This window comes from Penicillium chermesinum (genome assembly GCF_028974085.1).
Source record: "Penicillium chermesinum strain IBT 19713 chromosome Unknown utg000004l:1.0-3345178.0:1.0-3348027.0, whole genome shotgun sequence".
Taxonomy (NCBI): Eukaryota; Fungi; Ascomycota; class Eurotiomycetes; order Eurotiales; family Aspergillaceae; genus Penicillium; species Penicillium chermesinum.
In genome coordinates, this window is record NW_026695314.1 from 1,159,997 (window position 1) to 1,185,578 (window position 25,582).

The 25,582-nt window shown below is 52.3% G+C and overlaps 14 protein-coding genes across 14 annotated transcripts; 6 read left to right on the top strand and 8 right to left on the bottom strand.

Annotated features, from left to right (window-relative positions):
• Nucleotides 1–579: 579 nt before the first annotated feature.
• On the bottom strand, nt 580–5,561 carry N7468_005327 (putative eukaryotic translation initiation factor subunit eIF-4F; the record flags this gene model as incomplete). The annotated part of the gene is made up of 9 exons (XM_058474624.1): nt 580–727; nt 783–1,255; nt 1,323–1,400; nt 1,461–2,050; nt 2,114–2,320; nt 2,367–3,820; nt 3,871–4,366; nt 4,452–4,695; nt 4,917–5,561. The coding sequence occupies 9 exons, from the start codon at nt 5,559–5,561 to the stop codon at nt 580–582; spliced, it is 4,335 nt and encodes a 1,444-aa protein (XP_058330364.1).
• Nucleotides 5,562–6,891: 1,330 nt separating this feature from the next.
• Nucleotides 6,892–7,833, bottom strand: N7468_005328 (HVA22/TB2/DP1 family protein; the record flags this gene model as incomplete). Its single annotated transcript, XM_058474625.1, has 3 exons — nt 6,892–7,519; nt 7,578–7,727; nt 7,805–7,833. 3 exons carry the CDS (start codon nt 7,831–7,833, stop codon nt 6,892–6,894), a joined length of 807 nt encoding a protein of 268 aa, XP_058330365.1.
• A 640-nt stretch (nt 7,834–8,473) lies between these two features.
• Nucleotides 8,474–9,490, top strand: N7468_005329 (NRDE family protein; the record flags this gene model as incomplete). Its single annotated transcript, XM_058474626.1, has 3 exons — nt 8,474–8,539; nt 8,590–8,896; nt 8,925–9,490. 3 exons carry the CDS (start codon nt 8,474–8,476, stop codon nt 9,488–9,490), a joined length of 939 nt encoding a protein of 312 aa, XP_058330366.1.
• Nucleotides 9,491–10,424: 934 nt separating this feature from the next.
• egl3 (putative extracellular endoglucanase/cellulase) lies at nt 10,425–12,003 on the top strand (the record flags this gene model as incomplete). Its single annotated transcript, XM_058474627.1, is given in 4 exon segments — nt 10,425–10,713; nt 10,846–11,040; nt 11,100–11,453; nt 11,471–12,003. 4 exon segments carry the CDS (start codon nt 10,425–10,427, stop codon nt 12,001–12,003), a joined length of 1,371 nt encoding a protein of 456 aa, XP_058330367.1.
• Nucleotides 12,004–12,541: 538 nt separating this feature from the next.
• Nucleotides 12,542–14,166, bottom strand: N7468_005331 (cytochrome P450; the record flags this gene model as incomplete). Its single annotated transcript, XM_058474628.1, has 3 exons — nt 12,542–12,842; nt 12,872–13,695; nt 13,762–14,166. 3 exons carry the CDS (start codon nt 14,164–14,166, stop codon nt 12,542–12,544), a joined length of 1,530 nt encoding a protein of 509 aa, XP_058330368.1.
• A 48-nt stretch (nt 14,167–14,214) lies between these two features.
• On the bottom strand, nt 14,215–14,526 carry N7468_005332 (uncharacterized protein; the record flags this gene model as incomplete). The annotated part of the gene is made up of 1 exon (XM_058474629.1): nt 14,215–14,526. One exon carries the CDS (start codon nt 14,524–14,526, stop codon nt 14,215–14,217), a length of 312 nt encoding a protein of 103 aa, XP_058330369.1.
• A 1,117-nt stretch (nt 14,527–15,643) lies between these two features.
• On the top strand, nt 15,644–17,323 carry N7468_005333 (uncharacterized protein; the record flags this gene model as incomplete). Its single annotated transcript, XM_058474630.1, has 4 exons — nt 15,644–15,701; nt 15,740–15,963; nt 16,026–17,163; nt 17,220–17,323. The coding sequence occupies 4 exons, from the start codon at nt 15,644–15,646 to the stop codon at nt 17,321–17,323; spliced, it is 1,524 nt and encodes a 507-aa protein (XP_058330370.1).
• Nucleotides 17,324–17,562: 239 nt separating this feature from the next.
• N7468_005334 (uncharacterized protein) lies at nt 17,563–17,899 on the bottom strand (the record flags this gene model as incomplete). The annotated part of the gene is made up of 2 exons (XM_058474631.1): nt 17,563–17,608; nt 17,670–17,899. The coding sequence occupies 2 exons, from the start codon at nt 17,897–17,899 to the stop codon at nt 17,563–17,565; spliced, it is 276 nt and encodes a 91-aa protein (XP_058330371.1).
• A 548-nt stretch (nt 17,900–18,447) lies between these two features.
• On the bottom strand, nt 18,448–19,925 carry N7468_005335 (alpha-hydroxy acid oxidase; the record flags this gene model as incomplete). The annotated part of the gene is made up of 8 exons (XM_058474632.1): nt 18,448–18,523; nt 18,581–18,657; nt 18,708–18,962; nt 19,014–19,099; nt 19,151–19,303; nt 19,355–19,692; nt 19,747–19,780; nt 19,832–19,925. The coding sequence occupies 8 exons, from the start codon at nt 19,923–19,925 to the stop codon at nt 18,448–18,450; spliced, it is 1,113 nt and encodes a 370-aa protein (XP_058330372.1).
• Nucleotides 19,926–20,294: 369 nt separating this feature from the next.
• On the top strand, nt 20,295–21,544 carry N7468_005336 (uncharacterized protein; the record flags this gene model as incomplete). Its single annotated transcript, XM_058474633.1, has 5 exons — nt 20,295–20,311; nt 20,361–20,566; nt 20,627–20,698; nt 20,765–21,219; nt 21,275–21,544. 5 exons carry the CDS (start codon nt 20,295–20,297, stop codon nt 21,542–21,544), a joined length of 1,020 nt encoding a protein of 339 aa, XP_058330373.1.
• Nucleotides 21,545–21,840: 296 nt separating this feature from the next.
• N7468_005337 (uncharacterized protein) lies at nt 21,841–22,128 on the bottom strand (the record flags this gene model as incomplete). The annotated part of the gene is made up of 1 exon (XM_058474634.1): nt 21,841–22,128. One exon carries the CDS (start codon nt 22,126–22,128, stop codon nt 21,841–21,843), a length of 288 nt encoding a protein of 95 aa, XP_058330374.1.
• A 28-nt stretch (nt 22,129–22,156) lies between these two features.
• Nucleotides 22,157–23,104, top strand: N7468_005338 (uncharacterized protein; the record flags this gene model as incomplete). The annotated part of the gene is made up of 1 exon (XM_058474635.1): nt 22,157–23,104. The coding sequence occupies one exon, from the start codon at nt 22,157–22,159 to the stop codon at nt 23,102–23,104; it is 948 nt and encodes a 315-aa protein (XP_058330375.1).
• A 252-nt stretch (nt 23,105–23,356) lies between these two features.
• On the top strand, nt 23,357–24,166 carry N7468_005339 (uncharacterized protein; the record flags this gene model as incomplete). Its single annotated transcript, XM_058474636.1, has 1 exon — nt 23,357–24,166. The coding sequence occupies one exon, from the start codon at nt 23,357–23,359 to the stop codon at nt 24,164–24,166; it is 810 nt and encodes a 269-aa protein (XP_058330376.1).
• A 288-nt stretch (nt 24,167–24,454) lies between these two features.
• On the bottom strand, nt 24,455–25,348 carry N7468_005340 (dihydrodipicolinate synthase family protein; the record flags this gene model as incomplete). The annotated part of the gene is made up of 1 exon (XM_058474637.1): nt 24,455–25,348. The coding sequence occupies one exon, from the start codon at nt 25,346–25,348 to the stop codon at nt 24,455–24,457; it is 894 nt and encodes a 297-aa protein (XP_058330377.1).
• Nucleotides 25,349–25,582: the final 234 nt, after the last annotated feature.

Here is a 25,582-nt window from a genome sequence, read left to right on the forward strand (position 1 = left end):
TGGTCGTGTCTGTACTTGCACGTCGCCAATGAAAAGGGTGGTCGAGCCAAGAACTTATTCTGCGGCGGGCAAGTCCGATAGCTCCAACGCGATGGTGAAGATGGATCCACGGCTACAGGCTAACACAGCTCACGCATCCGCGCTGAATAGAAAGAATCTAAATCTACAAGAGGAAGCCTACAGGAGGAAGAGAGCACGAAGCAAGATCTGCTCTGGAATTTGAATCTACCACTGCCCGATTCGCTTTTGCTATCACTTTTGCACTTGCTGCTCGACTCTTCCGCACCGAATAAGTAAAACCTTTGAAGGGGTTAAAAAACTTGACTGATCAAGATCGAAGAAAAGTTGAAAATTGTACACTATGAAGAGTTGGAAAGACAGCCCCCAAGGAAAACCGACCCAGTCGGAACATGCAAGGACGGGACTTCGTACGGATGTAAAACACGCAAAGTGATGGAGCAAGATGGGGACACATGAAAGTAAAGTCGGAAAAGAAAAAGGGAGAAGGTGAAAAAGGAAATCTTTTGGGGAACCTCGAGACGTGAAATGGAAAACGTTGATCATTACTCCTAGAACTCTCTATGCTGGGTTCTCGCCATCCTTAGATGGGGTTTTTGAGGGCCGACGCTCTTCGGTGGCCGGCTGGGACTTGGTGAGGACGGGGGAAGTGTGGGTAGAGGGAGGAGAAGTCGCCAGGTTGTCACGGTCCTCCAGTTGGGCGAGAGCACTAATAAATAACGTCAGTCCAAAGATCAGAGACAGAAGAATGTGATAAAGCTTACCTGAAAGCATTCATTGACGAGGAGGCATCCTTGTCCTCCTTCTTGCCGGCGGGGGGAGTGCCTGTGCGGCTGCTAGCGGCACTGTCATCGCTGCCACGCACCAAATTACCACCAGGGCCGAGGCCCTTACGACCGCTGCCGCTACGGGAGCCCAGCAGGCTTGACGGGCCAAAGGACATGGGCTGGTTGGTGTTGCGGGTGGAACGCAAACGGCGCAGGTCATCGCTTCCAACCTTGCTAGAGGCATAGTCGGGAGGAGGGGCTTGGTGTCCGTATCCGCTGAGTCCACGAGCATCGCCACGGCCCATGGGAGGGCGACCACCAGCACCACCGCGGTTGGAGTTCTGGCGTTGTCGCTCCATATCAGCTTCTTGCTGAGCACGGGCGGCCTCTTCACGGATTTGCTGAATAGTCTTAGGACCCTTGTCAGAGTCCTTCGACTGCCAGCGCTTCTTACGGAGATCCACGATATCCTGTAAGAGGTCCCACATTAGTTTAAATCCGACTTTTGGGGGGTTTGGGGGAGGGAATAAGACGTACCATTAACATGAAACGCATACGGCTGTTCAGCTCGGGAAGGTCGATGATCATCTTGATTCTGGCGAAGTATGCATCCATCTGTAAAAAGAAGTTAGTAAAAGGGAAAGATTTGTCCCAGTGAAGACAGTAATGACTTACCATGGCAGGGCCCTTCTCGGATGCATCCAGAGAAGCACCAATAGTGCGCAGGAGAGATGTAAGACTCTCAACCTCGGCCTCCTCGGGAACCCCTTCGAAGTCGACGAGCTTCTTAACACACTCGTGCATGATACGCTCAGTCAACATGCCCAGCTTGTAAAGCTCACCAATGAACTTGACCAGACCAAGACCACGACGCTTGGCAGCGGCAGCGATATAGTACTCGTCAGACATCATGGCAACCTCCTCCGTCACACCCTCTGGCCTCGGGGGAAGGTTGACTTTCCAGCCACGCTCGAACTCTTCTTGACAACGGTTGAGCAGATACTTGCGGAACAGGTTTCCACCACAAACAACGTTGCCGTTCTTGTCACGGATGTTCTCATCCTTGATTTCGGGGCTCATGCTCTCAAGCATGGCCTTACAGAACTTGGCGTACATGGGAGCCCAGTGAGCTTCATCAGTAGCCTTCTCGAAAGTAAGCTGAATGACCTGTCGGAGGGTGCGGCCATCTGATTCATCCTTGGACTGCGACACGATTTCCAGGATTTGCGAAGAGATACGGTCGAAGTTCTCGGGAGTCATCTTGTCTGTAATCAGTTCACGTTAGTATCCGAGCCTTGAAATGCATATAAGAATTGTGATTTACGTACTCAGAGCCGCCTTAGTCTTTCTTTGGACGGTTGTGGCATCCATAAGACCGCCAGCCTCTCCTGGTGCTGGTCCTGATTGTTGTTGAAGACTGCGAGGCTTCCAGCCAGTTTCAGTAGTAACAATAGCTTTCAGTTCCATACCAGCAGTGAGAGGCATGGTCTTATTCTGCTCGTCGTCACGCTTGTTGGGGGGTTTTGCCACGACGGCTACCGTCGCGAGGACCCTTGCTACCACCGGGACGTGGTAACTGACCAACACCGGAGGGAGTGCGGCTTGGTGGGTTGCCCATACCACGTCCACCAATGGGGTTGGGGAAGCCAGCACCGCCGAAAGGGTTGCGAACGGGGCCACCGACTGAAGGAGGACGGGTTACGAAGCTTCCCATGGGTCCGGAGCCAGTGCGTGAGGGATTACGTCCACCCATACTGGGAGTGCGAACCGCAGATTGAGGGCGAGAAGAATCAGCGTCACCCACAGTGTCTCTAACACGAAGGTCCCAGTCGGCAGAGGGCTTGTCCTTGTACGCGGTCTGGAATTGAAGCAAGAAGTCTCGGTCATAGTGGAATTGACGGCCCGGAGGAGAGTTTGCATTCAGCGATGCATCGGGAGGGTTGATGGAGGCGGGGTAAGTGACCTTGCTAAGATCCTCCAGGAACTTGGCGTTCTGCAGAGCCTTCATGGCCGCAGTGGGCTCGGTAGACTTGATGGTTTCGACCTTAAGACCCGTAGGCTTCTTAGCCGCAGCACTGGCGGGCTTCGAAGGGGGACCCATGTCCGACGAAACAGGAGTGGCAGCACCGCTATCATCCGGCGTGGATTGCGTTGCTTGGTAGCCTGATCCGCTCTTAAGAGACGAGAAGAGACTTTCGCGCTCCTTTCGGGCGGCTTCGTCTTCACTGGCGTCGCCGCCCTTAGCACGGGCTGCCTCCTTGGCCAATTCGCGTTCTTCGGCCTCCCGCTCGGCCTTCTTCATGTTGGCTTCGTAAGCTTCGAGTTCCTCACGTTCCTTACGGGCCTCGGCTTCCTTCTTCTCTTGCTTTTTACGGTAGTAGTCCTCTTCCGCTGCACGCTCCTTGGCCTCAATTTCAGCCATCTCACGTTCGATAGCATCGAAGTCGATTTCGTCATCGTCAGCAGGTGCAGGTGCCGGGGTACTCTTTGGCTCGTCGGTCTTCTTGGACTCTTCAGCCTTCTTGGGCTCTTCAACCTTCTTGGGCTCTTCGGCAGGAGCGGACTTCTCATTGATGTTCAAGCCTTCCAGGGCAGCGCGAGCAGACTCGGTATCGTCCTTCTTAGCTGGCTCGGTCGCCTCAGCGGGCTTACGAGCAGCCTCTTCGGCCTGGCGCTTTTGGGCGGCCTCATCCTCCTGGACCTTCTTCAAGACGGCGTTTTTCAGTTCCTGTTTCTTCTCGTCATCCGTCTTGGCACCGCCGGCCTTGCTATCTGAGCGGCTGTGGTCGCTGGCACTGGCGGTTCGGGGTGGCGGAGTTGAAGAGGGAGTGGTAATCTTCACGGGAGAAGGTGTGGCACGAGCAGGCGATGCGGGAGCATTGAAGTTCTTGACATTACCGCTGGGATCCTTGATAACGATGGGGCTCTTCTTGGGGGGGGATAACGAACTGCGACTTCGCGGGAGCTGGACTGTTAGAAGATCTGCTGCCTGTGTGAGCATGGCCAGGAGCGGGAGCGCCAGATGTAGCTGGGCCCTGTCCAAGGCTAGAGCCGGGGCGGTCCGTGGAAACTTGGGACGAGGTACGTGAAAGAGGAGTGGCGGTTTGCGGAGGGTGCACAGGATACTGCGCACCGGGCATGAAGCCAGCCTGGGGGGTTAAAGGGCATGCCAGGACGAGGTTGCGGCGACGGAGGGGTCATGTAAGGCGGCATCCCATACTGGGGTTGATAATAGCCATAGTTCGGATCGTAGTTGGGAGGGTATGCCTGTTGGGATTTCACAAATGTTAGATACTTTTCGAATTGACCACCTTCGGGCGCGAGATCCAGAACAGGAGGAGCCGGAGCAGGTTGTGGTATGGGAGCTGGGGGAAGAAGGCCCGGAACTTGTGATTGCCGGGTCCCATTAACCTTGGGATGGCCACGCCGGGCAGGATAGTGATTATGACGAAGGAAAGGTTTGGTTCTCACAGTTTGGGGGGCCATGTGCTGTCCAGGGTATCCATAAGGCTGAGGCGGAATCTGACCCATAGGAGCAGGGTTGATCGGATGCATTTGCGGAGTGGTGGGGTGCGCATTGGCTAGAGCCGGGCTGCGAGTTGCCTGATGGGGGGGAGTTAGGGAATGGCATGGGCCGGCCTTGGTTGGGTCCGTGAAATTGAGGACCCATGTTGTGGCCTCCACGAGGCTGGTTAGGAGTAGGACGGAAGCTCGGCCCTGGCGAGTATGGGACCTGTCCTTGGTATCCAGACTGGGAGTATCCACGGCCGCGCCCACCCTGATGGTGGTAGCCACCGCGTCCGGGCGGACCACCCATATGGTTGCTCATATCACTGTGCGTCGACTGAGAGGATTCGCGGCGAAGATGCTGGGCACCGGGGGCAAGGGGAGTCTGCAAATTTGGACGCATCTATGTAAGCAATCCAATTAGAACGTGGGGAATAGGCGGATATCAAGAGTAAAGAAGCCGAGTACAAGAGAGAAATTGATTTTCTCGGGCGCGGTCCCACGTTCCATTTTTACCACGCACATGGAGCAGACACATATCCCCGAACGCACCGAGGCACATTGTGGGATGGAGGGATAAAAGAGCGAGGGAGACAAAGAAAAGACAAGATATTTTCTACTTACATTGTTGTCGCCGGTCTCGCCAAAGCTTCCAAAGTTAGGAACGTTGCCCTGGGCCTGGTAAGTCGAGGGTGGAGCACGGCCACCACTGTTAGCAGGCTGTGGGATGGGTGAGGGGGAGGTCTGCGGCGAGGTGACACGCGGATTCATCGACGGGGCACCCAGGCCGGACTGCGACTGGTTGGAGGCAAGCACAGCAGGATTGCCCATGTTGGGAGAGCTCTGGGCATTGACGAAGCCGAATTGAAGGCTGTTGGGTCGGCTGGCAGGGCCTCCGTTAGGGATGAAGCCTGAGGTACCGGCAGATGTGATAGTCACCGAGGGCTTGCGGGAGTGATCATTTTGCGAAGCAGTCGGAGCGCCGCCATTCACGATAGTGGGCGCCGGGCCCGCCTGCTGGGTGGGTTGGGACTGCATGGGTTTGCCGTTCACAGGAGAGACGGAAGTCGACTTCCCATGTTGCGCTGGGCCTCCCACAGTGACGGGAGCGGCGGACGGGTCCGTCGCGGACTTCTTCGTGGCGTTGGCGTAGGACTTGGCTGCTGCCGGGGCAGTGGTAGCCAAAGGGGTAGAAGCGGGCTGGGTAGAGGCTGGAGTAGCGGTGCTCTGTCCTTGTTGAACGCCCGACTGAGGAGGGATCGAGGTCATTAGACAGGTAGGATGCACGTCAGGACGCGACGATGGCGAAAATCAGACGGTGATGTCAAGATGTGGAAGAGGCTTGACAAAGGCCGCATCCAAACCTGGAAATCTGAACGCGGGGGATTAGGTCGGATGACTCTAAAGGAAAAAGGTCAGATCAACAGATAAGTTGAAATGACGACCAACAACGCAAAGGAGAAGCGTGTGGTCTGGGGTGGGTTGGGTGTTGTGTGTGGGTTCAACACAAGGTGGTGTGTGGGAAAAGGAAAGGGAAAAATCCAGCAGAAAAAGTTGGTGTTCGGTGGGAAAAAAAAATCGGGGGTGGAGGAAGACGAACACTCGGGCGCGCGCAACTCACAGTAGGTGGGATCTGATGGCCCCAGAGTATCTCACTAGTCCACAAGGTGTTTAGTGAAAGCTTTTAGAGAAAGGGAAAAATATTTGATTCTGGTGTGGAAGACCTGCACGGAGGGGCCTCTTCTCATACTAAAATCCGCCACTATGACATCTGCGGGATTCCTAGGAGAGCCTCATCGTTCGCGGCAGTAATGTCTCAAGGCTAAACTGCAGCTTTATACGGATACGGGTGATATAGACAAGCTAAGTCTTATTGCATCTCTGTCTTGATCTCATTTCTCTGGTATTCGAGGTTTAGAACAATGAAGTGGATCGATTCTGGGACCAGAGTTTCCCCCCCGTCTTCCCCGTTTGCCACACAATAATACTCCGCAACTTTGGACCTTTGATATAGGGACAAACAGTGACAACAGCACTTGCACTAGGAAAGTATCTCCAGAGCTGTCTGTGTATACTCATAACCATACAAACTAGTCGAGCCAGTGGCTGTGAACATGGCCCTAGGGATAGATAAAAAAGCCCCTTTGAATCGTATTAAAGGGATAGATACTACGGAGTATGCATTCCTAGGATCGACTTCTCCCGACAGCCGCCTTGCAGCTGCAGCCCGAATTCCCTCCGATCGGATTGTTTCGGGCTTTGGTCGAATCAGTTGGCTTACTTTCTATAGCGGAAAAGAGTAGAGAGGAAGAAATTCTCTCGCATGTTCACTTTTTATGAATAGCAAAACTCTTAGAGATATGGACCCGGGCCCGGCCCATGGTTTGGTAACAGTAGCTGACAGCCCCTCCTATAGGCCTATAGGGTAGGATGTCCTTGTCATTCATTTTGTTCTTGCATTCAACCACGCCGATCGTAGCCAGTGGATCGACCGTATTCAGGCCCCGATGAGCCGGAAGAGTCTTGGTCTGTTCCTAACCAGGAAGACCAACCACTGGTTCGACGGGTCGTCCTAGGAACATCCTCCTCATCAACCAGGTCAAATGAGTTGTCGCTGGTATTCTTGCGCAGCGATGATCCATATAGCAAGGCCGTCTGCGTCGGCTTCCTCCCGGCTGGCTCCGTGCTCTTCTTCAGCGAGTTTCTGTCGCAGAAAATCGAGCGCTTCCCGCTGATTTTTGATAAAGTTTGTCTTGTCGGCGGCCGTCATCGACTGCAGTTGCTGCTGGAGGAGAACACCACTCTGCGACAGCTCGGCCTCTCGAGCCTCGCGCGACGTGCCTGCAGAGGCGACGGAGCTCAAGACGCTGCTGAGTGACGAGTACCAGTCGCCTGCCTTCGCGGGTGCAGCACCTGCACTGGGAAGATTGAAACGTGAAAGGAGCGACTGCGCATACGCCGCTGGGCCGCTGGGGGAAGGGGGCGCTTCCTGTTGAGGAGGAAGCCCAAGAACCTTTTGACGGATTAAATCGATGGCCTGGTAGAAAACCTGCAACCCCAAAGCACGGGCCCGCTCGTGAGAGCGCCCGATCAGCTCTTCGATCTCACGCTCGTGGTGCTCCAGGAACGGAGCTACGTAGTCTTGGTAGAGTAGTCGAGCACCCTGGGTTTGAGGGAGAACCAGGTAGGCCATGAAGAATAGCCGGATCCAGCTATAGAACGGGAACCTGTATGTGTTTGCCTGGTTAGCTCGTGAGTCCTCTGGTATAGAAAACCTCTTCCCACCATCCAATGATGAAAACTGTCCAAGACTCTGCCAGTAGGATCAAGGATAAAACCACCCAGTACATGAGCCATGGCGCTAGCTGTGAGGGGTCGGAGGAGCGAAGGGCTTTGTAGGATGCGAAGACGGGGAAGAAGATGGTGATCACGGAGCTGTCGGATGCCAGATTAGCTTTCACTCGCCCTATTCCCAAGAAGGTCGTTTCACATTGGTACGAGGATACACGTACGACAGGAGGTCTGCAAAGATTCCGAACATTTTGGCGAGATGACGAGCGTGTGAGCGTAAGTTGTGTGAGGATCTAAACTTGTGGGAACTGGCGGTGGTGGGGCTGGAGAGATGATCAGGCTCCCTCCAACCCAGGGTTGAAGGGCAATAAAGAAAGAAAGGGTGTCAGCTCTTAAAATAGATGGAATTCGTTGAATGATTGCCCGCTTGTCTGGAAGTTGCTGGACAGACCCTGGGAGCTCCGAGTTGGCTCAGTGATGAGGAAGCGCAGGTGCGGGAGGGCACTTTCTCATCATCAGCTGAAGCCTGGCCCGCTTGTCAAAGATTCGTCTTGACGTCACGGGAACCCGTCCCTTACTTTAGCCATGAGGTCCCATGCGAGGAAAACCGTGGGAGATCAAAGAGCCGACTTTGGTCGACGCGTCGTAAGTTCGAGATCTTCGATTCCGGTGGAGTTGAACTCGGCCCAATCACCCCGCTGCCCAAGGCTCTTCTTCTCTCTATGACAGCCCGGGAGCTTCCTTCCTTCTACACAACCCTCGGAACAAATTTCAAGGCCGCTTCCAATCCACCCAGATACTCGGCGACCACCTCGGTCCAACTACAAATTTGAGACCTCCATCTACTACTGCGCGAAAGCCATCTGAGAGCTTTCCGGAGCCTGAGAATCATGTGTATCGCCCTCATCTCCACCGCTCACCCGGATTATTCATTGATCATTATCGACAACCGTGATGTAAGGCCCAATCCTATGCAGACCCCTTGGGCCAGTACTGACATTTGCAGGAATTCCTCCGTCGACCAACATCAGCCCCAGACTGGTGGCCAGAGCCTCATAGCCACGTCCTCGGATCACGCGACCTTGCCCGCGCAACACATGGCACCTGGATGGGTGTCACTAAACAGGGCAAGGTAGCCGTGCTGACGAATTATCAAGAAGAGAAGTCTTCTCAAGCCATTGGTGCGTTTAGCCGAGGCTTAATAGTCAATAAGTGGCTGGCCACCCCGCCAAATCATGACGAAAGTACACATGACTTCGTGCAGTCTATGATCAACAGCCCGGAAGCAAGACAGGTCGGGGGGCTTCAGTTTAGTATGTGGCTATATCAATGAGCCACTAGCCATCGTTTCCAATCGATCTTTAAACATGGACCAAATCACTTGGGTCGCGGGGGAGACCGGCCAGACTTGGGGGCTCAGCAATACTTTTGTGGATGATCGGACATGGCCAAAAATCTTAGACGGTGAATCGCTCATGGAATCTGCCATTCAAGACCACGTAAAAGCTCAGGAGGATGAAGAATCATTGATTGAGCGCCTTCTCGGAGTGCTAAATACCAACCGTCTCCCCCCGCTGTCAGAGGAAGAAGAAAGTAGCATCGAGGCCACTAACATTGGCTGCTACATTTCACATATGCGAAAGAGCATCTTGATTCCTCGTCTCCCGCGAGACGGCTCGAATACACCACAGGAGAATGAAACAGAAGAATCAGCAGCGAATGGCACCCCGAAGCTAGATTATCTGAGTGGCCCGTATGGAACTGAAAAACAAACCATTCTCCTCGCTCAACGTGACGGCCGTGTTCGATACTTTGAACGAACCCTTTATGATAATAACCTGCAAGCGATACCCGCTGGCAAAGGTGATCGCTCATTCGAGTTCCATATTGAGTCATCTAAAGAGTGATATCCTGGAGTTTGTCGTCGTGGCCTGTAGGCTCGATGCGGCATATTGGCATAAAGCGGGTTTGCATTGCATGGCCTGCGGTTTGGTCGTTTCATCCTCGGATTCCTGAGCCTCTACTTTCAACTCCCCATTATTGATAACCTCAGCGCAAGTACAAGAGCTATCTCTTCAGAATTGCAAATAGGCAAAATCAACTTCAACATGATCTTCCTGTCACGTCCAGAAATTCAGCCAAATCCCATCTTACCCCACCGGGCGATCCACTGGAATCCTAAAACCCCGTGGCGTTTCAGCTTAACGACTTTTCATCCTTCGGCGCCTTTTGGCGTTCGGCCATTGTCCGAAGATGGAATAGCCGTCGCGACCCCTTCTGACTCGGAATAATCTCTTGACCTTATTTCCACCCATCCCAGTTAAGCTTGACGTAGAAGCGAGATGAGTCTGAACCACTGTGGATCCAGTGCTAAACCTCATCCCATGTCTTTTCGAGCCCCGCAGTAGTGTATAGCCTGCTGGTGTCCAATAGCAAGTTTTGTTATGGCATGCGTCTGAAAATCCGCCTTTGGCTGAACCACCCTGCATTGTCCCCTACCAGTAACAAATGATGTTCTAGGCCGCTGCGCAAATCTGCGCTCATTAGGCCGGATAATTGGGTAAATTCATCTCCACGATGGGTTTAGGCTAGTTCACGGAAAGCCCAGACGATCCTCACGGGTGGGTTCGTACTATGGCCGACGTGTATCAGAAGACTGCTCTTCCGTCCTAATACTGTCTACTATAAAGACTTGTAGATCTCGTTTGATGTATTCTCTTTCTCCTACCCAACACTTTCTTTTTTTCGCGTCGAGACTGGTATCTTGGCCTTTTATTCAATTCTTACGCTCGTTCTTTTATTTCGGCAAGCTCAAAAGTCGCACTCTACCCCTTACCCAAAATGAAGGTTAGCAACTTGATTCTCGCTGCTAGCACTGCTAGCCTTGCGGCAGCCTACCCTCGTGGAAGACCTGTCGCCCCCTCCGAAAAAAGCGTCGCTACGAAGCGCGCAAATGGCTTGACTTGGGTTGGTGTCAGTGAATCTGGCGCTGAGTTTGGCCAAACCAACCTTCCTGGAACCCTCGGGAAAGACTATACCTGGCCCGATACCACGAAGATCCAAGTCCTGCGAGATGCAGGCATGAATATCTTCCGCGTGCCATTCTTGATGGAGCGTCTGGTGCCCGGCAGTATGACTGGAACACCTGATGCGACCTATCTTGCTGCTCTCAAGAAGGTAACTCAGATGAGGGTCCTTCAGAACTATGAAAATCATATATTGAGCTAGATATTTTGCAGGTTGTCAGCTTTATTACTGACAGTGGCGCTTATGCAATCATTGACCCTCACAACTACGGAAGATAGTGAGTATCCCAAGAAGCTCTTCGCTTGCTGGAAGATACTTACAAGGCAAACCAGCTCTGGAAGTATCATTTCCTCCACCAGTGACTTCAAGACCTTCTGGAAGAACCTCGCGACAGAGTTCTCTAGCAACGAGAAGGTCATCTTCGACACAAGTAAACCAACCTCAAAACATCCACCAGCAAACATCAGTATACTTATATCCCCTCTTTAGACAATGAATACCATGACATGGACCAGACCCTCGTTCTAAACCTGAATCAGGCCGCCATTGACGGTATCCGCGCTGCTGGTGCCACAAGTCAGTACATTTTCGCCGAGGGCAACGCCTGGACGGGTGCCTGGTCATGGACCGACAACAACGACAACATGAAGGGCCTGACCGACTCAGCCGACAAGTTGATCTATGAGATGCACCAGTACCTCGACTCCGACAGCTCCGGCACATCGGAGAACTGCGTCAGCACGACCATCGGCCAAGAGCGCCTCGAGTCTGCCACCAAGTGGCTGAAGACCAACAACAAGAAGGGATTCATCGGCGAATTCGCGGGCGGCGTGAACTCCGTCTGTGAGACTGCCGTCAAGGGCATGCTCTCCTATCTCTAAGCGATAACAGCGACGTCTGGACCGGCGCTTCCTGGTGGGCTGCTGGACCTTGGTGGGGAAGTTACATGTACAGCCTGGAGCCCACTGACGGCCCTGCCTACTCGACCTACCTGCCCATTCTGGAGCAGTACTTCGTTGACGGCCCAAAGTCGGCGTCTCCGTCGGCTACCTCTGAGAGTACTTCTTCCTCTGCCGCTCCTCCAGCCACCAGCACCCCTAACAGTCAGGCACAGGCTCCTAGTCCGTCCGTTTCGACTGCTTCCAGTGTGCCCGTTGCGCCGGTTGCTCAGCCAACATCCTTCTCTTCTGTCCCAGTCTATGTCCCTGCTCCTTCCAGCTCGTCCGGTTTCGTAAGCTCTTCTTCAGTGACCCCTTCTGCTACCCCCTCTGCTAGCAGCGGTGCGGTTCGTCAGTACTATCAGTGTGGTGGCGCAAACTGGACTGGTCCCACCACTTGCCAGGCGCCTTATACATGCAAGGTGCAGAACCCTTACTACTCGCAATGCCTGTAGGATGCTAGCCATTGCGATCCATGGGACGATTGTTTGAGGAAAAGGTGGCTGGAGCGCTTGGTTGATAGTTTCTTTACGTTCTTTGAAAGGCTTGTACCTTTTCTTTTCTTTTCTTTTCTTTTCTTTTCTTTTCTTTTCTTTTTTTTGTATATTTTGAACTTAAATTCGATCAATCGACTATGCCAGCCATTCAACCCAATCTGTAAATACAGACCTTGGAGGTCAGTAAACTACATAAAATGGTACGGTATTTGATTCCGCGCCAACGTTCACTCAAAGTACGGCTGCTAGTGGCAAACAAACGATAACAGAAGGAGAGAATATATCTAAAAGGTCCCCAAATGGTATTTGAGAAGTATAGTTCAATTCATAAGAGTCGTTTCGTAGCTGATTTACAAACAAATGCACCGAGACGGACCGATGCAAATCCCACGCTTCCACCAAAGCGAAGCACCTGGTCAGGTCGCAGCAAATTCAAGACCAAAATGCATCAGCATCCACACTATACAGTAGAATGTACAGCACACTCGGTACTCCATTAAGCATCATCGGCCTGGTGCATGCGCACAGTCACTAGATCAGCCGGACAGCTGGTCAAAGTCAAACCGTATCGAATTTTTCGTTCAGGATAGACATCCTCGATCTTATCAAAGCGCTGTAGCAGACGCACAAGAACATAACCCGCTTCTGTAAGCGCAAACTGCTGCCCAATGCAGATACGCGGGCCGCCGTTGAAAGGAACGTACTCCCAACCAGCCTTGCGGTTGGCCCAGCGCTCGGGCTTGAACTCGTCGGCGTCTGGGCCCCAGATATCCTTACGGCGGTGGATAACGTGGACACTGTACATGATCGACTGGCCCTTGCGAACGTATACGGGAGATGTGCCGTTAGGGCCGCCGCCGGTAGGAAGAGTAGTGTCGCGCGTGGCGCAGCGACGGTTAAATGGGACGACGGGTAGAGACGGAGAGACTCATTCATGCAGTACTGCAGAGCCTGGCAAGATTTGAGATCGGCGAAGGTAAGGTTTTTAGGGTTGGAGTAGGTGCCGAAGGTTTCGATGATAGACTCGCGCAGCTTCTGGAAAATGTGGGGATGGCGAGCCAGCATCAGGGTGGTCCAGCTTAGGAGTGAGGCGGTGGTGTCACGTCCGGCAAGAAGGATGTTCAACAGCTGCGAGCGCAGCTCGATGGGGTCGCGAGTTGTAGCGGCGAGGGCATCCAGGAAGACATAGGGGCCTTTCTCGAGGTCGTGCTTGGGATTTTCGGCATTGCGCAAGGCAATAGCAACGAATTTGTCGACGTAGTCGTGCACACGCTTGTCAGAGTAACGGGTCTCCTTGTTGTCGACGAGGAAGGCGAGTTTCTCGAAGCGGGTGCGAACGGAGGCAGTGTGCTGAGATTTGTCAAAATAATAGGCGAATGAATCCTTGGGGTCTTCCCGCCCATTTAGGACACCGAGCTGGCTCTCTGCACTTTCGCCGAAGAGGAATTCTGTGGCGGAGTCGATTGTCAAGCGGAAGAAAATAGACTGAATATCGGTCTCGGCGGTCCATCCGTTGTCGGCAACAGGCATGCACTGCATAGCCTTCTTCACGTGGCCCTCTTCCAAATCTAGTTGACTGATTTGATCGCGAGTGAATTGAGGGCGCAATAAGCTGCGGGATCGGCTCCATTCCTCACCATCAGCAGTGAACTAATAGGCTGGTTAATGCTGGTACACAAGCTGGGCATAGGAGCCCTTGATTTGACGGATACTTACAATGCCGGTACCCAGGAGAGGGTGCATAGAGAGACGGCGCACTCCGCCCAATTCAAAGTCCTTGAATTGTGTGGCCAAGACAGCCTGAACATTTCGGGGCTCGATGGTGAAGATGATATCGTTTCCCAGATTACGTGTGATAAAGGTAGTAACAAAGCGGTTTTCACGGTCAGCCATGAGTTGAACACGCTGCTCAGACAGCTCGGGAATGCGCTTTTCCTTGTCGGCTGCCATTGACTCTCTGAGTGTGCCGATTCCAAAGGGGTCCTTGCACGGGTATCGTGGCAAGCTGCCACAGCCCAGGCTCTGGGCCTTGCGCGCGTGGTACCATGAGTTAACGACGAGACGGAGCAACTGCAGGACAACTGCAGCGGCGGCGAAGCCCAAGACGAAGGTGAAGCTCATCATGGCAAAGCTGACTTGCAATGACACATGAACGGGGGCCCTGCAGTATTATTTATACACAAGAGGATTGAACCTCGGTAGGACCGAGTGGGGGACAGGAATATGTGGAGAAGGGAGCAGGCCAATGCGCGGGGCCATGAAGGTCAGGATCGATCCGCGCGTCGGAGATCGAACTGGTTGCAACTCAAGAGCCGGATCTGCTATGCCACCTAACCTGGAGCGGGAAGAGTGGCCGCGATCCTGTCGGAGCTGACCTGACAGTCTAATCCATCCTGAGGCGCCAGTGGACCTATCCTGCCGGCAAGCAAGAGCCGTGTAGGACAGGGGTAATCCTTCTAGAATTTCTTCAATGCTCCACATTACGCCTTTGTAGCAGCCACAAATCATTGGGGAAATGATAGATTGCTCCAATGGGCTTATTACCGGGTAGGACATCCCTGACATCTGGCGAGAAACTGATGGTTCACATGATAGACATGAGAGCCGATTAAACATGCAGATATATTCCAAGTCCATGCAGAAGTTTCAAGTTTTGACGCCCTCCAGCCATGACTCCTCAGGGTGAAGATCAATTTAAGCGACTCCACCGATGACCCACCCTTCACCACGGAGCATGGCCCACAATCATTCAAGAAGGCTGACTCCGAATTGGCTCGCGAAAAGAGCATTGGTGCAGCAAGTCTTCATGTCTGCATCAGATCGTGACTTAACCCGATGCGGTTAGGCCCGACAAAACCAGCTCGAAGGCTTGCAACAGTGAAACATGACATCGTTATGCATGCTTCTGCAGACGATCCAAGATACTCACCTGTACTCTGCTTAAGAACAGGTATTCGTAGTTAGCGATTTAGGCACTCGGTGCTACGGTCTCATCACATATGGCCTTGCCATGTCGTCAGCTTCTGGTGGGGCGCCTTGCCCCTTTTTTTCTCTAAGCTTTCTGGGCACCTTTTGTGGCCTACCTGAGATAGCTAGATTGGATCTTATTTGCGTTTCAACCCGTCACATTCGACGCCGACGAAGTCTGATTAGTAGGCAGGGGCACTAGTACTTGGAGATTTTCACCGGAGTTTGTGTGGAACGGATACGTACATACCTTCTAGCAACACTTGAAGCCCTGGAGAGAGTATTACAGCTTTGTAATGGAATATTGGAGGGACTATTAGTCTTCCATGCCCAGATCTAGCTGGGCGTGATAAACATGGCATTCCAGCTGGGCAGGTAGGTATAAGATACATAAATTACTAAGTGTATATAGTATGCATAACCAGCTCAGTAAGCGCCCGCAAAACCTCGGTTCCCCCGAGCGTGGGTTATTAATATTCGATGACTGATCCAAAAATTGCCTCCCGGCCCATGAATACCCATTTGAGCCCCCAATCTGATAGGAGTTGTTTCGTTTTAGACGTGTGTGCACATTGAGAAAAACTATTTGATCCATCATCTAAATAATACCCCTCCCTTTCTTTTAGCTTTAATGCAAGGATCTGAGGACTCTTCATCAAGCCAAGCGGCACCAGAGTCTCTCCCGCGAGGTATGATTTCGAGTTGACCAGCAGTATTCCCCAATCAGACAAACAGGAGATCCAATCAAGCCCAAAGGACTCGATTCCGGCCACACCGGCGGAGATTCAGGGCAACTCGGGCCCTCGTCTCCGTTCCCTCAAAGTACCAACCTCCCGTGCTCAATCGGAGATGACCGAGATGATCCAGAAGGCCCCGCATTCACAAGATCGTCCCGTGCGCAAACGGGGCAGGCCGAGGATTCAGAAAGCCAAAGATGCTGCTGCTATCGAGGTACACTAGATAATGCCACCGAGGTTACATTCTGCCTACGCTGGGTGCTGATCAGGTCGCAGGCACGCCGACTCCAGATTCGCCGTGCCCAGCGCACATATAGACAGAAGAAAGAAACAACTATTCAAACCCTCCAATCACGTGTAGAAGTCCTTGAACAAACCCTGCAGAACGTGTCCGATCTCATTGGCCCTGCTGATTCCTATGCCGTCGCTCATCCAGCTCTCCACGCGGAACGCATAGCTCAGGCCAGACGTCTAATTTTGGCTGAGATCAACTCATCCAGGCCCAATGATGGCAACCAGCCTCAACCGGTCGATCAGCCAATGGACTCAGGTACCGTGTCTCTCCGTGATATCTTTGGGTATGATGTGTCCTCTTCCTGGGGGTTTGAAGAGCCTACGGAGCCATACGGACATTATCAGAGCCATGCAAGATCCCCGTCGCCTCTGCTGAATCGCCTTTTCCCGACAAACACCATCTTCACATACAGCAACCAAGAGTCGAATCTTGCTCGTCGCCTCCAGCGTTTCTGTCTTGAACACGTCCACCGCTGGCTCTCAGACCCCCACCCTGATCCAGCCTTCATGAGCCGTGTGTTCGGTCTAATGCCCTGCATCCACGATATGGCAGGTGTTCGACGAGCTTTTCGGCGGGCTTTGCACGCTGAAGTCGGTGGGGCGCTAGAGTCAGCCGAGAAAATGCAATTCTACACTCTCGGTGGCGCAGGCACGCACTTCCCCGATTTTGACTTGGATGGCAGGCCCATCTACCCTGAGAATTCGCGGCGACCGAACAAAATACTGCGGCGCTTAGTACGAATCTTGCGACGGGGTGGCATCCAGGATTGGGACGAGGACTGGAGCGGCGATGCAGAGCCCGATGCAGGGCAAGGATTGGAAATTGCCGAGAAACTAATTAGCAGGGAAGAGAGACTCCGAGCACTCGGTCTGGAGGGAGACTGGTTCGACTGCCGCGATGTCCAGGGATACTTGAAGCAACAAGGCTTACCGCTAGATGGGTCGTCTGTGTGGATCGATGTCCCTGACATGGCAGTAGAGTCGTTTTATGGATTTTCATCTGATAAATCGGGAGCACAGTTTTACCTTCCCTCGGCCGAGCATTCTCCGAGTGATTTGGGTGGGCAGCAATGTCCGAGCCAGTCCAGTTACGTTCTGGACGTGGAGTGCTTTTTCGACCGTAAGCACCTATCAGCATGTTATCTAGGATTGACAGAAGATACTGACAACTGCTAGAACTTTTGGCCAACATCAGATTCTTAGGACGAGCCCCTGGGTTTCGCCTTTGGGATGTGGACGTTGCACTGCGAGCGTCGATTCAAAGGCGATTATCTACTTGAGAGCTTAATGCAATACATGGCGCGAACCTGCCCACTGTTGGAAACGGAGAATTCAATGAACTTGGCGAGCGCTTAACAATCTGGATGTGATTGGATATCTCAATAGAAGCCATCATTTGGTCTACGATAATCGTAGACGCCTAATACAAGAATAATACGCCGTGAATCTTCCCACATGCAAAAAGCCATTAAGCGTTCCTCAAAGGTTCTCATCATTCGAGTCATTATTTGAACAGCCACTAGCAGCAGATTTCACAGCACTCGAAGCAAGCAAGACCAGCGCAGCTGAAAGGTGGAGTTAGTATGCGCTCTCCTAGTTCCTGTGTATCAAGGTGGGGAAGCTTACATTCCGCAGCAGCACTCGCCGGCACCACCTCCACGGAGATTCATCTGCTGTTGCTCAGGCTGTGGCTCCATTCGCATGGTAGAAGCCCCGAGGTTCACGGGCTGGAGGTTTTGGCCAGTTGATTGCTCGTTGGGCTGGTTGGAAAGGGCGGTGAGGTTGGTGTTGTTCTCAGAGGAGTGCTCGCACTCCTTGGAGGAGGAAAACTTGAAGAAGTCGAAGAAGCCGGCCATTGTGGAATGTGATAATCTGGACTGAGAGGTCTTGGATAGGATTCGTTATTGGATGGAGCTTTGAAATCGAAATGTGACAGACGGAGGAAGTTATGGGCAGACCGAAGGTAGTTAAATACTCTCGCAGACGTTCAGCTCCAGCCATGAACCGAAAGCCCAGAGTGGTAATTACAACGGAATAGTGCGGCATTTCGGAATAAATTACCATATTTTACCATATTTTACCATAACAAAAGGTCCCTGAACCTAATTCATTTTCTAAGTATAGTGTGTGTGGAGAGTGCAGTGGAGAGCGGGAATGATGCTGCCTGCTAAACCCACCGCTAGGGCTGTAAGGCTGCGCCACCGAACAGCCACGTTGTTTCGTACGCCTTTTCCCATTTCTTCATAGCAATGGCTCTGGATTATGCGTCTCACCTAGATTCTATTCTCAGACACCACTTTCCCGGGACTCAGCCATCTTCTAACCGCACGCTCGAACAACATGACATGGGTGACCTGCCCTTGGACCAGAGCGCCAAGCCTCGCAGGGATCCGACAGGACGGGATTACAACTTCGCTAGGATTCCGTCCGGCTGCATGATTGACAGATAGGAGCTCTGAATTTCACTAATAGTCCGGCACCTGTCGATTAATCAGCTTGGATTGGCTCCCACCAGCCTCGGTTGCCTTGCGACTTACCCGGCCAGCGCCATTGTGATCATCAACTCTTGGCGCAGTATCCGAATAGCCAATTCCACCCCGTCTTGGCCGTCATACTGGAACGCAAGTTAGCGCGCTCATTTACCCCGCCGAAAGAGAAGCTCACAGCCAGTCCCCAAATAGGGATTCTCCCAAGAAAGCAATAATCTGCGCCTAGCGCGATAGCCTTGAAGAGATCCGAACCCCGGCGAATACCACCATCTATGGTAATTGGGATACGCCCTTTGGCGACCGGTGCACAGATCCTTAGCGCATCAAGTGTTGATGGGGCGCCGTCTAGCTGGCGACCGCCATGGTTGGAAACGACCACTCCGTCGATGCCATGCTGGATGGCTAATTCGACATCTTCAGGGGGAACACACTACAGGCTTGTTATTACCATGATATACCTTAGTCTCTCCTCAATTCGAACAAAGTACTCACCTCCCTTCAACCAAATCTGGAGCGAAGTGTGTTTTCTGAGCCATGGGATTGCCGAATCCCAGTCGAGACTTGGGTCTGAGGCTGTTAGTATTGTTGAGCAGACAACTGACCGTGGTCAAGACCCACCGTAGTTCGTTCTATCCGAGGTATCACCACCACCGCTGAGAATGTTTGGGTATGCCATATCCTCTGGAATGCGGAATCCATGGCGATATTCGTTCAATCGTTTTCCCAGGACAGGGACGTCGACGGACAGGAGCAAAGCTTTGTATCCAGCCTCTGGTTGATCTATCAACATCGATCTGGCCTTGAATCACGGAAATGACTTACTCTCCGCCCTTTCAAGTAACTGAACTGTGATAGACCGATCTTTCAACACACACATCTGCATCACAAAGGGGTTTCCCATGCCCTGCGCGGCTACGTCCTCCAGCGAGTATGACGCGTACGACGACAGACCCATGCAAATTTTGTACTTTGAGGCTGCACGTGCCGTCGCCAATTCTCCGTCAGCATGTGCGAGTTTATGGGAAGCTGTTGGGCTGAATCCAAATGGAAGTGATACCCTGCTGCCAAAAATCTCTGTGCAGGTGTCGATACTCTCCACGTTCCTCAGGACGCGTGGTCGGATGCGGTAGCGATCGAAGGCTGTTTCGTTCTCTTTCAGCCTGCACGTTATCAGCTGCTGGGCTTGGGCAAGTTTTGATATAGAGTATACTTACGAGAGCAAGTCCATTGCACCTTCATTGTAGTAGTCTGAGTGTCTCAAGTCAGAGCTCGTGTGCCGTACAGGTGGCACACACTTACCTCGGACCATGGGCGCAAGTCGCTTGCTCCCCATCTCCTTCAGGTCTGCAATACAGCAGACATCCTTGTGCAAAGTCTCGCCTCTGTGCGACATGTTCAATGTGTGTTTATTGCAGATCTGATGAGAAAAGAATACCCGCTGTGCGATCAACCAGAAGAGAATCCTGGGTTAGGAAGATGCGTAGGTGAATAAGTATCCGCCAAGCACTGATAGCCTATCTACATAATGCAAGTGTTTCCCCCCCAAAAATGAACATCCCCAAACCGCTCTTACTTTAGTGCACGTTGATTTCCTAATCGGAATCGCAGCGGACCCCGGGGGGCGAAGGACTGTTTGGGGCCGGAGTCGCCTTCCTGTTCGATCATGAGCCCCGCAACGGGGCGCCTTTAAAGGACACTTGAAGATGCAAGTTGAACTCATGACCTTTTTCTTCTGCACTTGACTAAAATCAGCGTAACTAACATGGCCTACGTTTTTTTGTAAGTAGCAGAGAGCAGTGGGTTGAGTTTGCACTGACTTTCCTCAAAGGACTGGCGCTACTGGCTACATCGGTGGAGATATTCTCCATCACCTCCACGCAGCTCACCCCGAGTACCATATCAGTGCTTTGGTTCGAGGCAATGACAAAGCTGCTTTGGTAGCCAAAGCCTATCCCAATATTAAGGTCGTGGTGGGTGATCTCGATGATTCCTCTTTGATCGAAGAAGAAGCGCGCCAGGCAGATGTGGTTATTCGTACGTCTCGTAAATGAAATAAGTTAATTATGAGAAACCCCCGTATTAATCAAGCCCTAGACGCCGCTACCTACAAACATGTTCCCAGCGTTGAGGCTATATCCCGCGGCCTTGCTAACCGATCTAAGCCCGGTGAGTAACACACTTGCACGGACTGATAAAGGAATTAGATTGACTAGTAGCTGACATGGCTTCTAGCACATTGGATTCAAGTATCCGGCGCGAGTGTTCTCTCAATACCTGACATCACAAACAACCGGTACGGAGAAGCGCCTCAGAAGTGCTATGACGATGTCAAGGATGCCAGTGAGCTGCGCGATATCATCCACCGGAACTCAACTGCCCGAGCTGTGGATGAATATCTGCTCAATATCCCTGGCACCAAGACTGCCATTGTTTTCCCTCCCATCATTTATGGTAAGGGCAGCGGCCCTGTCAATCAGCGCAGTATTCAGATCCCCAACCTGGCTAGGAATGCCCTCGAGACCCGACAAACTATCCAAGTGGGTAAAGGTGAGAGTATTTGGAGCAACATCCATATCGCAGACCTAGCTCAAGTCTTCGTAAAACTTGTCGAGAAGGCTGTTACGGGTACTGAAGAAGACTTGTGGAATCACAATGGTCTCTACTTAGTGGGCAACTCCAAGGCAATTGTGAGTATCCCTCTATCAACAAACGTCTTTCATGTCCTACGGCTTACTCTCGCAGACATTTGGGCAAATCTCCCAGCTCGTAGCCAATGCCGCTCACAAGGCAGGCCTTACCGACTCAAGCTCCGTCAAGAGTGTCAATGCCAGTGAGGCCGATGCCGTCATGGGCAAAGGCAGCATCTTCTGGGGCACTAACGCCCATCAATCTTCTTCGCGAGCTTCGACGCTTCTGGGGTGGACACAGAAAGAACACTCGATTGAGGAGGATATTCCATTGACGGTACAAGATGAGGCTTCTCGACTGGGTCTTCACGCCGGGTCGCTGTAGATCACCTGAATAGACAAGAAAAAGAAAAATTCAACGACTCGAGTTTATTTCTCCGAGAGGATGTAAAACCATCATTGGAAGATGCGGGCAGAGGAGTTCCAAAAGTAGAAGGAGGGGGAGTTGGCTATAAGATAAGATAAGGAGTGGTGACTAGAAGCAGTTGGGAAAGCCATTCCGACTACCTATTGGCGTCTAGGTGTGCGGGGATATCTGATCAGTTGGGGAGCCCCCCGGGTTCTCATTGCCTTCCAATTCCATTTATAGGCTTGAATGTTGTCAAGGAGTTCCGAATGTCTTCAATACGATGGTGACTTCGCTGCGGTCGCGCGCCCGTCGATCCCATGTACTTGGAGGCTGCAGCACTTGCAGGCGGCGACATGTAAAATGCGACCAAAACCGTCCTGCGTGCAAGACATGCAGGTCTCTTGGTGTAGTCTGCGAGGGTTTCTCTGACCAGGTGGTATGGATGCGTGGAGATGATGATCCTGAAGACTCCCAAGGAGGACGTCGCGGAACTCGGCGCCATCTATATCCAGGTAAGCAGCCACGTCGAAGATCTTACTTTGCGAAAGGTATAAGCTCATCGTCGACTCAGAGAAATATCGCCTTTCAATGAGTGCTGCTCTTAAGAATGATTTATTGGCAGGCTCAGTTGACGCGTCACTGGCGGAAGTCGACCTACGGTCTCGAGATTCTGAGCTCAAGTCAAGGGGGGAGGTCGCGATTGGGCCCTTCTCTGTCTTGGACTTTACAGCACCGACTGGGAAGCGGGATGAGCACCCTGACGTGATTCAGGGAGATGCTCACACATTGTCTAGCCTCCACCAGACCATCAAAGCAACAAACGCCATCATGCCCGAGGACATATCAAACCGTAGTCCCGGCTCAATAATTGATTCTTTGTCGCACATGGACGAGTTCCTGCATTGGTCTGATCTTTTGAGTTTTAGTCCAGATCAAGCTGGCTTCGCATCACATCCTTCCCTAAGCATGCCATACGATCTATCCTTTGACCTGGGCCAAGAAATTGAGTCATCTCTACCTACGCCAGCTCATGAGACGATGCGAACGGTGACTCCACAGCAAACACCAATGGAGCTAGAAATAGCTACAGTGGATGTTCTGAAAGACGCACAGTTCCTGCTCAAACATTTTCAAGATGTGGTGATTCCTCAGATTATGGCAATTCCATTTGGCCTCAAATCCCCATGGAGAATTTTGAATCTCCCGGCCGCAGTAGTGGCCTTCGGGGACACGACTTTTCTTGGAACAGAGGGAGTTAGCCATGCTCGACTTGCTAATTTATATGGCCTGCTTGCATGTGCGGCAATCGATCTAGCGCGGAGGCCACACTTGGGGACATTCCAGTCCGCTGAGAATTGGTTTCAAATCGCTAGCCAAACGTACCAACAAGCCAAAGACCACCTGCAGGTATCACTGCAGCATGAAACAGAAGGCCCGAAGAAGGCTAAATATAAAGACCAACTGATGGCTGCGAATATCCTCACCCAATATGCCGTAAGTTCCGTGGGTGTGCTCTGTTTGGTGGAAATTTATTGACCGGAATGATTTATATAGATCTTATCGGGGCAGCAACAACACGCACGGTGTTTTCTAATCGACGCTGAACGCTTGTTGCGACTCAGAGGGCTCTCAAAAAGTCGAATCTCTAAGAAAGCGCGCCTCCTACATCATGTTTATACGTGGCTTCGGATTGTAGGAGAGAGCACTTTTGTGTTGCACAACTACAGCCTCTCATATTCCTGTCTCGAGCATATCGGATCTTCACAAAGGTCACATGCATCCAGTGCTATGAGCAATCCTATTGTTGGCAGTGAGCCACATTCTCGTCTTGATGACTTTCTTCGACTCGAAACGCAACTTTCAGACAGCGACCTTAATATTGACGAACCTAAAGACCGGGCTTCGGGGTTACATGACATCCACCTCCAAGACTCTCGGACATTCTCGGAGACACTCTATAAACAAATATACGGCATTCCCGAAACATGGCTTAGTCTCATGTCTCAAACCACTCGACTAGCCAATGCCATGCAGACCTTCATCGTGGCCCGAAAATCGAGAAAGACAGTGCATCTTGAAACATGGGAGGCCTTACAACGCCGCAGCATGAGGCTGGAGAACATGATATGCTCTTTTGATCTCGGCTGGGCGCGCGGCGGATCGGCAGAACTGCAGGTCAACACCAAATCCCACGCGTGCATGCTGGAAGCGCTCAGCGCTGCTCTGGTGATTTTCTTCTACCGCCGGATCCGAGATGCTCATCCGGCTGTCCTGCAAGGGCATGTTGACAGCGTCATCAATTCTTTAGAACAGTGCAGCGCCGCATTCGCTGAAGGCGACCCTACCGGACCTGGCACTGCTTGGCCGGTGTTCATTGCCGGTTGTGAGGCTACCACATCTGCAAGACGGGAAGCAATCCTCAGGATTATTGATAAAGCAAGCTCGAAATCTGGTTTGATCGCTTTCAGCACTGCGAGGAGTCTTATGACGGAAGTATGGAACAAGCAGGATGAGATCCTTGTTGCGAACCGGGGCGAACCGATGCCTTCATGGATCGAAATTGTCAAACAAGGTCAGATATGGCCTCTATTTTGTTGAGACTATGGTTAGTTGCTCCCATTGCCTCAACGATACCCCTTTTTCATGTTATGACGAAAGTGCGGAGTTCTGCAATATGTTTTACAGGAATTGACTAATCTCCCACATCACTTATGTACGCTTATGAATACTACTACAATCTTCGGAGCGTCCAGACAAACTATTGCAACTAGTTGTCCTCTGTCTGATTCAAAGTAGCCTACTATACTGGTCATTCTCCCAATAATATGGGCACTCTGCACAATATAAACAGTCGTGATCTCAATATCCTCCAAATCCTTCAACTCTTCAAATAGTCTTCACACCAGCATTCTGCAGCAACTGCTTCAGTTCTGCCTGAAGCTCAGGCTTCAACAGCGTAAAAGGCTTGCGCAAACCGCCAGTCGGTTGACCAATAAGCTCCACCCCAGTCTTCACAGCAGCAGAGTAAGCATGTGACTCCAAGAACTTGCAGATAGGAAAGATCTTCGTCCAAAGCTCCCGTCCACGCTTCAGATCCCCCTTCACTGAGACAGCATCGTACAACTCCACCGCCAGCTCGGGGATGAAATTAGCCGCTCCCCACACCCCACCGGGGGCCCCAGCAGCCAGACCATAGAAAGTCAGCGTATCCCAGCCATTGAAGACAGTCACCTGCTCCGACAAAGCAGAGAATGCGAGCTCGCTGAACGCAGGAGCATCTCCGGAGGTATCCTTCACGTACTTCACCCCGACCTTGGACAGGCCCGCAATCTCAGCCGGGCTGAGCTTCAGGCCTGATGCGGCAGGGATGTTGTAGTACATGATCGGGAGCTTGGAGGCAGTGTGGATCTCCCCCAGGAGCTCGTGGAGCTCGTTCAGGCTAACGGGGTCATAGAAGGGGGGCACAACCATGACGGCTGCAGCGCCGGCCTGCCCAGCGTGGACGGAGAGCTCGACTGCCTCCGCGGTGGATGTGCTGCCGGTGCCAATGATGACAGGGATGCGGCCGGCGGCGTATTTAATGGAGAGTTCGGTGAGCTGCTTGCGTTCGGCTGTGGTCATGGTGGTGAATTCTCCCGTGCTGCCACCGGGCACCAGGCCATGGACGCCGGCTTCGATGAGGTGTTCGATGTGTGCTTGGAGGCGGTTCTCGTCAATCTTGGCCATGTCGTCTGAGAAGGGGGTGATCAGAGCCACCATGATCCCGTGGAGAGAGGCCATGTTGCTTGGTGGTTGAGGATGGCGGGAGGGCTGGCGATGGAGAGAACGGGGGGTAGGTCGTTGTATTAGAGCTCTTCATGGCTAAATATAGTGATTTTGCACGGAGATTCTTGCTGTTTGGGCTTCTTCGAACGGTCGTCGGGTTTCAATGTATATGCAGATCAAAGGGTGGAGATGGAGGAGTCGCCTCCCCAATCTGTATGACCCACCTCCCGCGATATGCTTGTTGCTCCG